General features: G+C 43.7%; 1 protein-coding gene across 2 annotated transcripts in view; it reads right to left on the minus strand.

Annotated features, from left to right (window-relative positions):
* fut8b (fucosyltransferase 8b (alpha (1,6) fucosyltransferase)) overlaps positions 1–12,346 on the minus strand; it is a 94,706-nt gene that overhangs the window by 32,472 nt on the left and 49,888 nt on the right. For both annotated transcript variants that reach the window (XM_028605974.1, XM_028605975.1), the window contains exon 2: positions 6,486–7,100. In XM_028605974.1, the coding sequence (XP_028461775.1) occupies positions 6,486–6,688 (203 nt within the window). In that variant the 5' untranslated portion in view covers positions 6,689–7,100. The remainder of the gene's footprint in view (positions 1–6,485; positions 7,101–12,346) is intronic.

A 12,346-nucleotide genomic window follows, 5' to 3' on the forward strand; every position in this document is an offset into this window, starting at 1 on the left:
GCCATACATATGGATGGAGATGTAAAGTATTCTGGGAGGAGTAGATGAAAGCAGGCTACATTAACACTATTTGCCTTTAAGAGGAAAAAATTAAGAGGAAACTTTGTTCCCATAGTCTGCACGTATATACGTGTGCGTACAGTATGTGTGAATGACCACACTGTGATGCATCAAAGACTGGACTGACATGTTCCAGCCTTTAAACTCACTGTGTGTTAAACACAACCACTTGACTCCAATAAGTCAAGCTTATAAACCACAGGAATGTGCCAGTGGGAAAACACAAGTAAACACTATAAATGTGTGGAAAGGTGTGGTCATTACCATGAAAACCCGCTACCGCTGCTCAGAATCGGTTTGAAAGACTTGTTTGAAGACATAGTGATAGGAACAGTAATTGTATGACTGTATAATACTGCACTGTATATGTACTACAGTAGTTATGTATATCAGTTGTTTGTGCGAATATTACTGCATCGTGTCGAATCAGTTAATCTTGCCTTGACGTCTCCTTCCTTTGCTTTCTCCATGTTATGTCCACTGACTGAACAGTATAATTCCAAGTAAACTGATTCTGAATGGTGCATTCTTGCTTTGAATGCTTCAACGCCTCAGTACACCCAGAGCGAGCCAGCTCTGCTCCGAACCCTACTTGACAGAGATGTCCTGACCACAGACAGCTCGCACAATGGGGCTAGTATATGTGGTAGTAGACCTTCACTCGCCGTGCCTGAGCGACGGCAGGGTCGATGGGAGATCAGGTCGTGAAGCAGCAGCAGAATCTGCTTGGTGGGGCCGCACTGGGTTCAAACCATTACAGGATAAATGAGTCAAGGCCTTCTTGTACAAATGCGTGGACAGTGGCAAATTATTTTTGAAGTTTGCATTTGCATTTTTATTTTACTTGAAAGGTAGGGACCCAAATAAGGCAGATATGCAAAAAGTAACACATGGAGACAAGATTTGAGTGCAATGACTGCAGCCTCCACAGCTCTTCTCATTCCCTCATTCCTCATTTTCCATTTCCTCCTTGCTGCTCTTTACTTAGTGCAGTCCTCACACCATCCATCATGCTTCCCTCCTCTTGGCCTCCTCTGCATCGCCCCTTCCCTCCCTCCATCCCTCTGTTGGCATGCCTGGGGAATCGATCAGGTCCTCATCGCTCAGCCCAGCTGTCACTCTCACGCCTCGCTCCCTCCGATGTCACACCATCAGGCCGGCGCGTGTCATTGTCTCCACAGGAGCCGTGGCTTCGTGCCAGGGGTGACTGACAGCTGCAGAGAGGGCGGAGCCAGGCAGACTGAGCAACTCGACCTCGTGCTCACCTCTCATTAATGCTGCTGGGTGATTGGTAGGTTGGCATGCCGCCTGTCACTCAAGTCACTCAGGAATGGCCTGAATAACCGAGCCACTGGACTGAATCAGTGGGCCAGACAGGTGTTACTAATTTGAACGTGAGCAGTAATTGGTAGATTGATTGATTTCACATGACTATTCTAATTCTAAAAATTATGGAGAGTTCAGCGAAAATAGGTAAACCTTCCTCCTCTCAGTGATGCTACACAAATTTGCAATTCATGATCAAGAAAATCAATATCCCATGCACACTGCTTCAGCATGACTATCATTCATAAAGCGAACGCGACAATGTAAACAAGATCCCTTTAGGTATATAATGAATGCACAACACTGCCCAATAATGCATTACACATCCATCTAGTGCTGCTGTGGTGTCATGATGACAGTAACCAAGTTAAATCCTACTGAACTATAAATCAATCTCAATGCAGTTGGGTTTCTACTGCACAACAACTCAACACAAAAGGTGTAATAATGTCAGTTTTATGGGTTTAAATCTCTCTGAGGCAAAGAACCAGTTCTGCTTCTTGTGCAACATTCAGAGATTCATGTTCTCAGTCTAAATCTGCAGAACGTGCATGTCAGTGAATTGTGTTAGGCGTGCGTTGAGCTAGTCGATAAGCGAGCTAGTGAGTTGTTACATAGTCAGTCAGTCTGTGACAACCTGCAAGCTGGAGTCTGGCTCGGCTCCATGCCTCTGTCAGCAGTTTGGTAGTGGAATAAGAGGGAGGAGGGAGGTGAAGGAGTGAAACAAGGAACAGGAGGAGGCAATGAACGGAGAAGGGAGGGGCTGTGGCAGGAATGATGGGCAGCTAACTAACAGCCTCTTTGCGTCAATTAGGGCTTTAATATAAGGATAAGAGACACTAAAGGGAGGTGCAGTTCACTCCCGGGCCTGTATATGACCACTGCGCACACGCACGCACACACACACACGCACAAAATTGAACAGAGGACAAACCAACCCGTCTCTGTCAATAGCCAACCCGTCTCTGTCGATAGCTCACAAAGCTTAACCTCAGAAAGCCAGTTGCCTGCTTTTGGCTTGCTGTGCTGGATACTTAGCTGAAGCTGAAGCTTAGAGGGACTTGAGAAGGCACTGTAGCGCTGCCCTAGTGAACAACTGTGGAGGCCTCGGTCCCAGATCAACAACTGAACTCAATAACAAGCAACAAGCGTGCAGTGTGTCGGGGACCCATCTGGACACTGGTCGACTGAAAGCTGCACTTGTTTTTTATCTCATGAATTACACCTTTGTTTCTGAGCCAATTTTGAATAATTACAAAAGCAAGGGATTTAATCAGGGACCAGCTGTCTGAAGCAACGTGTTTTTATGTTTGTGTGCGCCGATAAGGGGCCCTGCATCAAAGGGAATCTGAATATCACAGAAGAGCAGCAATGGCAACATCTGAAGCTCGAATTCCCTGTAATATGACGCACACCAGGACACACTACTGCGTTCCCTGCACATGCATGCACACTCAGTCGGACGTACACACCCATGTACAGACCCAGAGTTTGTGTGCGAAGAGAAATGCTGTCAGCATGCGGAGATGAGAGCAGAACCATCTGTCTCTCTTTTACTCATAGCTTGAATGTGTGAATGATGCTGTGTGTTTAATGGACTCGTACAATGTGCTATTGTCTGCCAAAATAACACAATGAAATCTGGTGAGGTGTGTGACAGTCCATCTTCTGTCTGTCACACACAGTATCTCCGGCTCCACTGATCAACTTTTGATGAAACTTTGCAGCAACATTTGCTTAACTGTACGGGGCACAATATGCTGATTTAATCATACGCTGATTACATTTTCACATAAAAAAACTAAAGAAACAATCATCTCATTGCCACATTCTGGGATTTGTAAAATTACTCTGATTAGACTACCAGGGAGCTGGAAGCCATACTTAATTGCTGGACTTTGCAGAAACTTAAGGGAATGATGCATTGCACCATATTTTTTTTCTTCTAAAACTTCAAAAGCAAAAGTATACTGACCAGGCAAACAAAAGGGGCACATTACATTTGTTTGCTCAATTGTGCTTTTGCGCAAAAAACTTAGATCCACAGATCCGGTAGTGACACAATTCTGGGAACTGATGCATTTTACCAAAGCACTCAAAATGTGATGTTACATCGACTGGCCCAAGCAGGACCTTGCCAGAGCCAAGGAGAAGGATGTGCTGACCTGTAGATCATTATAATGGAAAAGGAAGAAAGTGATTCAGCTGTTCCTGTAGGTGAGGTTTGTTTCTAAAAGACCTTGCTTAACTTTCATTACATTTACAGTTGTGTTCAGAATAATAGCAGTCCAACATCACTTACTTCATCAATCAAATTCTTTGGTAGAAAAGATATTTCTACATGGCAAATAAGTTACTAGTAAGTGTTGTAGAGTCATAGAAAACAGTCATGACATGTATGCTGCTCATTCTGTGTAACTGAATCTGTAATTGAAAGGGGCATGTTCAAATTAGGGATGCACCGAATATTCGGGCACCGAAAATTTTCGGCCGAAATACTTTTATCACCGAAACAATACGGCCGAAATGTTGTGATTACGCAAACAGAAACCGCGACCTGCACGTGTGTCAGTAGCCTACCCATTCCACCTGCAAAGCGTCTCCTAAGCACGGACCACGGAGTGAAAACAATGAAAAGTACGCTCTTAGATTCTGTCAGCACACGTTTCAGTGAGATCTATTCGGATCCTCTGCACTTCATCGCGATTGTACTTGATCCGTGTTATAAAGACCATTATTTGGATGCGGAAATAAAGCAGGGAGCACGAGAAATGATCCAGGCCGCGATGGATGAGGAGAACCCGCGTGGAGATGGAGACGGAGCAGCGCCCAGCGCAGGAGGAGATCAGAACGCAGAAAAAAAGACTGGTCTCTCTGCACCAGATGAGGGGCATGCACCCTCGTTGTCTGATATGTTCAGTGAAATCCTGCAAGAAAGTCACTCAAATAATAATAATAATAATAATAATTATAACAATAATAGGTAAGCTATTCTGTTCTTAGGCTACTATATACTGTATGTGACTACTATTTCTGCTAGATATTTTTGTAATTAAACTTTAATATTAATTTATACAATTGCAATGCCTTGATTTTAGTAAAGTTAGTACACAGTCATAGCCATAAATGCAATGGTACTAATAATTGGCATAATTTCTTTCGATTTTTGGTTTTCGGTCTTGGTATCCTCTTTTTCGGTTTTGGCCAAGAATTTTCATTTTGGTGCATCCCTGGTTCGAATAATAGCAGTGTTGTGTTCACTTAGTGAGGGGATTGATTCTGTGAAGACACAGGCATCAATTATGGCCCATATTTAAGGAAGGAAGGAAGCAAATGTTGCGCATGCTGGTTATAGTGCATTTCACACTGAAATACTCAGCAAAATGGGTCGTTGCAGTCATTGCTCTGAGGAACAGCGGACTTTGATTAAAAAGTTGATTGGAGAGGGGAAAACATATAAAGAAGTGCAAAAAACTATAGGCTGCTCAGCCAAAATGATTTCAAATGCCTTGAAATGGCATCCAAAGCCTGAACGACTTGGGAAAAAACGGTACACTACCATACGAATGGATCGAAGAATAGCCAAAATGGCAAAGGCTCAACCAATGATCAGCTCCAGGAAAATCAAAGAAGACTTAAAGTTACCTGTGAGTACTGTTAGGATCAGAAGAAGGCTATGTGAAGCAAAGCTATCAGCTAGAAGCCCCCGCAGAGTCCAATTGCTGAAAAAAAGAGAAATTTGCCAAAGGACACATTGACTGGCCAAAGGAGAATTCTGTGGACTGATGAGAGCAAAATTATTTATTTTTTTAAGTCTAGGGGCCGGAGACAGTTTGTCCCGACGACCCCCATGCACTGAATTCAAGCCACAGTACTGTGAAGACAGTAAAGCATGGTGGTGCAAAAATCACGTTATGGGAATGTTTCTCATACTGTGGTGTTTGGCCTATTTATCACATACCAGGGATCATGGATCAGTTTCAGTACATCAAAATACTTGAAGAGGTCAGGTTACCTTATGCTGAAGAGGAAATGCCTTTGAAATGGGTCTTTGAACAAGACAATGACCCAAAACACACCAGTAAGTGAGCAAAGTCTTGGTTCCAGATGAACAAGATTGATGTTATGGAGTGGCCAGCCCAATCTCCAGACCTCAATCCCATAGGTGACATCAAAAATGCTGTCTCTGAGGCAAAACCCAGTAATGCAGAGGAATTGTGGAATGTAGTGCAATCGTCCTGGGCTGGAATACCTGTTCACAAGTGCCAGAAGTTGGTCGACTCCATGCACCACAGATGTGAAGCAGTTCTCAGAAATAATGGTTATGCAAATAAATATTAGTGCAGTGATTCAAAGTAAAGCAAACCCTTGAGACAGTTTTCAGTTCATACAGTAAATGTTTGAGTTTGTAAAGAAAAATGCAAATACTGCTATTTTTTTGAACCGCCTAATATTCCTTTTTCTTCACATTCTGTAAAGGTATAACACAAATTTGATCAATTTTGGTCATGTTTTGATTTGGAATTGAATGTGCAGTGTTTCCAATGCATTGATATTATGGAATTAAAAAGCTATTCTACGGATTTGAGCATTATTCACTTTTTTAAACACACTGCTATTATTTTGAACACAACTGAACTTGAATATGGATGTCCTGATTTTTTGTCTTAACTTTGTTTTGCTCATATGTGGGATATGGTGTTTACATGGGAATAGAAGTAGAAATCTGGTAATTCATATAGGATTTTAACAGTGTCCAGGTTTCTGAATTCTGTCTGCGTGCAAGTCATTTTCACTCCTCGACATCTAGGCCACACTATTATTTCTGCACCGACTGAGTCATCTCAGTGAACCCTCTTTGATTTCTGGCTGCTTGGACTCACATGTATGCCGTATACTGGTTTCAATCACAGTCATCCAGCTAGCGTATTCAGGTTTCTTAAAGCCAGGTTTGGGCTTATCCAGTTATCTGAAACTAGGTTATGATTTCTGTAACCACATAAACAGAATACTAATGCACATCTAAACAATTTTAGGAAAAGAACATTTGGTGTTGTTACAGTCAATCCACTCAGTTCTAAAAACCGGCTTGTTATTACCTGAGCGATTCGGCCATGCGCCGCAGGTCTTCATTCTGCTGCTTGAGCCGCTCTAGCTTGGCCAGGATCTTGGAGAGCTCCCGGCTGGAGCGCTCTGGGTGTTCGCTGTCCCTCACCAAGTGGCCACCGATGTAGAAAAGGAGCGTGCCCCAGGCCAACAGCACCAGGGTAATCCAACGCCATGAACCCGCCCAGGGCCGCATGGTGCAACCTTGCCCACCCAGAAATGCCTCTTGGTGTGCCTGTACACCAACCGACCCACCGGCCTGCCTGCCGGATGTGCACACACACTCTGTGCCCCGTCACCACAAGTGCCACAGCGCCACCCTTGGCATGGGCATCTTTGCAGGGATGGTGTACAGAAAATGACAGATGAGAGGGAGACGCGTGTGTTTGTGGCTCAGGGGTGTGTAAGAAAAGGCAGCAGGTGTTTCTCCAGCGATCAACCAGCCTTTCCTGCGTGTGCTAAAGCATGGCCAGCATGCTCTGATGTCTGTGTTTCGATGTCCCGCTTGGTGACTCCTCCCCTCCACCCAGCTCTGTGTTGACCAGATGGCCCACACCGTCTTGCTGTTTCCTTCCAGTCCCACAGGATTCTTTTATTGGAGTTGTTTCCTTTAAAAACAAAGAAAGACATGGGAATTAGTTGAGCTTATTGTTTTGTCTTACAAATACTTTATGTGCTTGTTGGTTAAACAGAAGCAAATTAAAATCATAAGAGCTAGGCCAGCAAAACCAGATTGACAAATTCTCCTGAAGAGGAGAGCCAAGCAATACACATGCCTCATATAGTGCCACACAGAAACAGAGAGCACAGAACAGGGCAGACCGACCAAACAGTTAGATGCTGCAGACTGGTCCCGACACAACCCTGTCTCAGCAGCCTACAGGATTGATCAGCATGACACTGCAATTTGCATTTACATAGCAATGTGCAGTCCCTGAGCTATGCTGCATTGCTGTTGAGGCAGGACAGGGATGTTCAACTTTACACGTCCTGCCTGCATTCACATTACACACACACGCACGCACGCACACGCTACATCTTTTATTTCCTCAACATCCTATACCGCATCTTCAACCACATCCTACCACAACCCACTTCCAACACTTTAGTCAAGGCATGACTAATCCTGTCAGTTAATGGATTTGTTTGGAGACAGGTAAAACCCACAAAGTTCTCCACAAGCATTTTCCTCCTTCCCAAATGCGGGCTGCCATTCCCCGTAGCCTCCGTGACAGAATGCAACATTGTCAAGGTTGTACGGTGAGCTCACTGGAGCAGAGGAAAAGAAAAAAATCCCTGGATCATCACTTCCCTTCATCCCAAAGCAGCGGGGGAGATGAGATCGTCGCGTGCCGGGTTCACGAAGCAACCTTCGCTGTCAACTCCCCAACAAAGCCCTGCCACATAACTGAGACTAGTCGTGTGATGGGATGAAGACTGGCAGGTGTGTCGGTGCACACGACATCCAAGTGTGTGTGTACGTGTGCTAACATCTCGGAGTGTGTACCACAGCGTGCTGGAATAATGGCTAGCATCTCAGACTTCATGTGATTGGCAATGGTGGGGTGCGGTTGATTGACATGTCGCAGAAACACTGGTGCATCTGCCTATGAGTGTTCAAGACAGAGGAAAGTGTTCCTGCTGGGGTTCGCCTGGCAGCACAGAAGTAGGTTAACAGTAACTCATGTTTACCATGGCAGCATGGTTAATAGGTAGGACGTATGGTGCCATGCTGTAATACCATAGAGACTGTTCATGCTTCGCTGGCACAAACTGCCCAGAAATGTAGCAGCTGAGCTGAGATCACTGGAACAATGAGGTGCAACTCTTCTCCTTTATTTCTTATTGAATGATTTGGGATTATTGAAATCTGTGCAGACGTTACTTCCTTGTCAGTGCTGCTGTTGTGACTAACCTAGGCTGACACAAAGGTGGCTCTTCTTTATGTATGCGGCACAAAGATGTGCTGAGCTGTGTTTTATTATTTTTTTTTTTTTTAAAAGAGCTGCAAGAGGGTAGTACTCCACCAGCTATTGCACCACTGGGACTTTACTAAAAGGCAGGCTACAAAAACCCTTGTCACTGTGTTTGAGGAGCCATAATGAGGTTTGTGCTCAGTAGACTAAAACTGATAAATATTAAACTGTTGGATGAGGCAGGCAACTGCTGCCAAATAGGATATGGGAATTTTTTTGAGATAACACTTCTAGCTAGTTGTTTGGCTTATACTTGAACATCAAGCTGAGCTGGTAATATATGTATGGTATACAAACAGAACTTACCATGAAGTCCTTGCAGTTAATGGCCTACCTGGGACACTGGTTGTCAGTGATATCCATTCAGATGACACGTACAAGCTAAAACGTGCTATACGCCTGACTATAACACATGCAGTAAAAGTTGTATTTACTGGCGCTGATGATGTCATCAGGGCACTAATGCTGTCATCAATTGTCTCCAATTTGGCTTGTGACTTGTGGGAAGGTCTAATGAAAAACTGGGAATTGTAGCATTGCTGAAGCTTCACTCATACTGGGGACTAAAAGTCAGAATATCTCATCTTTGCTGCTTTGATTTTGACTATTGTTTTTTAAGCAAACAAAAAAATGTGATCAGCGTAATTAAAGGTAAAAGACCAAGCACACAGAAAAACACATCCGTCACACTAAAGTTCATAAATGTTTGTTTTTGAATGTTAGAAATGGCAGCATCTCACACTTTTGGTGAAACCGATACACAGTCTAGTAACAATAGCCAAAGCAAATTCACCCTACAGTTTGAGTAAAGATTTTAGAACAGTGTGCGCTCTCTGAGAAATGTGACCTTAGCTCAGTGTGTAGAGGTTAGGTAACAGAACCTGAGATCAACTGCCTGCAATTAAATACTGGAAGCACCCAATACTCATTATTAAAGAGATGTACTTGACTTCAGAGGGTATCAATCTGCAGGATTAATCTGTTAATTCCGCTTTAAAATTAACGCCATTTTACCTAACTGCATATTATGACAATTATCAAATCCAGTGAATGGCTTCAGAAAATGAGTGAAGAAGGTTTAACCGTTTCTTTTCAACATGCCTTTTAGTTTAGCCTTGGCTGTGAAGCAGTGGCAAAGGAGAGAAGAAACGCATTCATAGATTGCTGTGTTTTCTAACTAAAAGAATGAGGAGACCTCTATTGAGTCCTGTGTCAGCAGAATGTGGCCTGATTAGAGAGAAAATTATACTCTACTACAATTTATTCCACCGATGAAGATCTGGTAGTGTAATATTTCACAAAAGATATTACTGAGTGGGAGCCGAAGATTTTTGCATTTTCTCAAACCTCTCACATCTGCCCTCGAGTCACCACGAACCGGGGGCCTAAATAATGGAAATTATAATAATGTCAGTTAAATAAATAAATTAAAGTTCCCTACTATGGCACAATCATTTCTAAGTTGGACTGTGGGACAGATATGCTGACAGTGGGATTTTAGAGAAATTGGCCATATAGGGCCTCTTTTCTTTTTTTATTCCACTTCCTTCCACCAAACCCCTCTTTCCTCATCTTCCCAGTCAAATGCAAACATGATTGCGAGGTCTGGGCTACTACGGACAAAATGAAATATGTCACAGCTTCCTTTTCAATGTGCAGTCTTCCTACTTTATAAATGGAAGGAATTCTGATCATTAATGGGCTGCTCCACCTTCACACTCGCTCCCCAAATCTTCTTTTCGACCTTGCATTTCAAACATCATCACTCGCCCACAATGCCCTTCACCTAGCTGTCGCGACAACCGAAGGGGCTGCTCGGCCGGTGAAGACTGGCGTGGTACATGTGGCACTGCGGGGCGGACTGTCACCACTGTCACAAAATGCCTGTGTGCTGCAGCAACATGCAGGAGCCTGAGGGGTCAGCAGAGATGACCTGTTTTCAGTCCTGCTGGTTAATCTTCAACGTGACTCAAGCCACAGCAGAGGTCATCCATCAGCGGCTCCGGTCTCCAGGCAATAAGCACCGCGATGAGGTCCACTGTTGAATTATGCATGGAGCTCGGCTGAGGACGGCTTCTATTACACCAACACAACCACTCCAGCTCGGGGACAAGTGGAAGGGACTGCATTTATACCATATATATGTAATTTCTCATCCATGTTGGTGCAGGAGGGTACTATGTGTTGCTAGGGGTAACCCTAAAACCGCCTACACTTGATAGGCGGCAAAACCACTTTGTGCTGGCCATTCCATAGATTTCCTATGGGGAGGGCGGTGCCGCCCAACTATGCGTTGTGCTACCCCTGGTGTCGCGCACCACTCTGATTTGCTGCTTTGCGCTGAGCTCAAAGTTCAACTTATTTCAAATTGACCTAGTTGCCGCTGACCTTTCGAAAGCGCAACCAATGAGATAACAGCTGTCGTTACCTAGCAACTAGAGATGAGCCGATACCAGTATCGGTATCGGCTCCGATACTGCCTAAACGCTGGTATTGGTATCAGGAAGTACTGGAGTTTATGCACCGATCCGATACCACGTTTTCTAAAGAAAATCTACGTTAAAGTAGTTTATTTATGTTCTTTTTACGTTATAACTAACTGTCAAACTGGATAATAAAAGAAAGTTCTGGGGCATTCATTGTTTGTGTTTGTTCATGTTTCACAAAGAGTTTAACCTGAGCCAGACCGACAACAAAGATAGAAATAATATCACATCCATACAGGGATAGTAGTATACGGTTGTTAAAACAATAAAATATATGACACACTGGTATCGGATCGGTACTCGGTATCGGCCGATACGCAAGTTCAGGTATCGGAATCGGTATGGGGAAGCAAAAAATGGTATCGGACCAGCTCTACTAGCAACGGGAATTACCTTCCTCGTCACCCTTGATGACAAATACCTGTGCTTTGCTCTCTGCACGTTGCTCTGCGCCCTGCCTAGCGGTGAGCAGAGAGCAAATCACTTATCATGTGTAGGCGGCTTAAGAGGAATATGCAAGATGTATTACATGTTATGGCATGTAGCATAGTGGCAGAGATGTGATGTGTGTAGGAGAAGATCAGGAACAAATGCAATGTAGCATTAAAAGGATACCAAAGGAGACAGATGTAAGATTGGAAAGGAGTTGTATTTTCGTGTTGATACTGTCAAAAGTGTTTGTAATACATTTTCAATCCCAGTATATGACCAGTTTGATTTGAGATGTCTGAATCGCATTATCAGCTTATGAGCACAACGGAGGGGGCAGCTTGCAGGTGTTTGGACTACAGAAATGCAGCAAAGGAAATATCAACTCTGACTCTGGCAGCAATTTCTAACTGTTATTTATCCAGGGATGGTTTGCTGAGCAAGCTGTTCTTGCGAAACAGATTTCTTTATAGCCATAAAGCTACACTTATTTTCACCCGATAGCTGCCTGGTGCAGCCACAGTTTCCTACAAATAGCCACTGAGCAGCCTTTCCGGCTATTTTCTCAGCTGGTCTGGAGGTTCAATCTGGCGACCTTTCAGCCTCTACCCCAGTTCCCGAGTAATGGATCACACTAATGTAGGGAACACAGGGCTTGACACGTTTCAAATACAAGTACCAGAACCAAAGACACTACATAGTAGAACTAACAAAGGCAAAAAAAAATGTAACACTTAAAATGGATCCTAATGTATTTAGTCCAAAAAAGCTGCAGCAACATGGAAGAACAACACCAATGGTTCAGGGAGGCTTGTTACCTTGAATGTTTTCTCCCTTGTTTCCTGCCATTTGCATTCAAAAAACAACATTACGATTACATTTATATATTTTTTTCTTTATCAATATGACTATTGGCAAACGTCTGACTGACGCATGCACGCACGTGTGAGGTTTTAAAAGCTG

This window comes from Perca flavescens, chromosome 18 (assembly GCF_004354835.1).
Source record: "Perca flavescens isolate YP-PL-M2 chromosome 18, PFLA_1.0, whole genome shotgun sequence".
In the NCBI taxonomy this organism is placed as follows: Eukaryota; Metazoa; Chordata; class Actinopteri; order Perciformes; family Percidae; genus Perca; species Perca flavescens.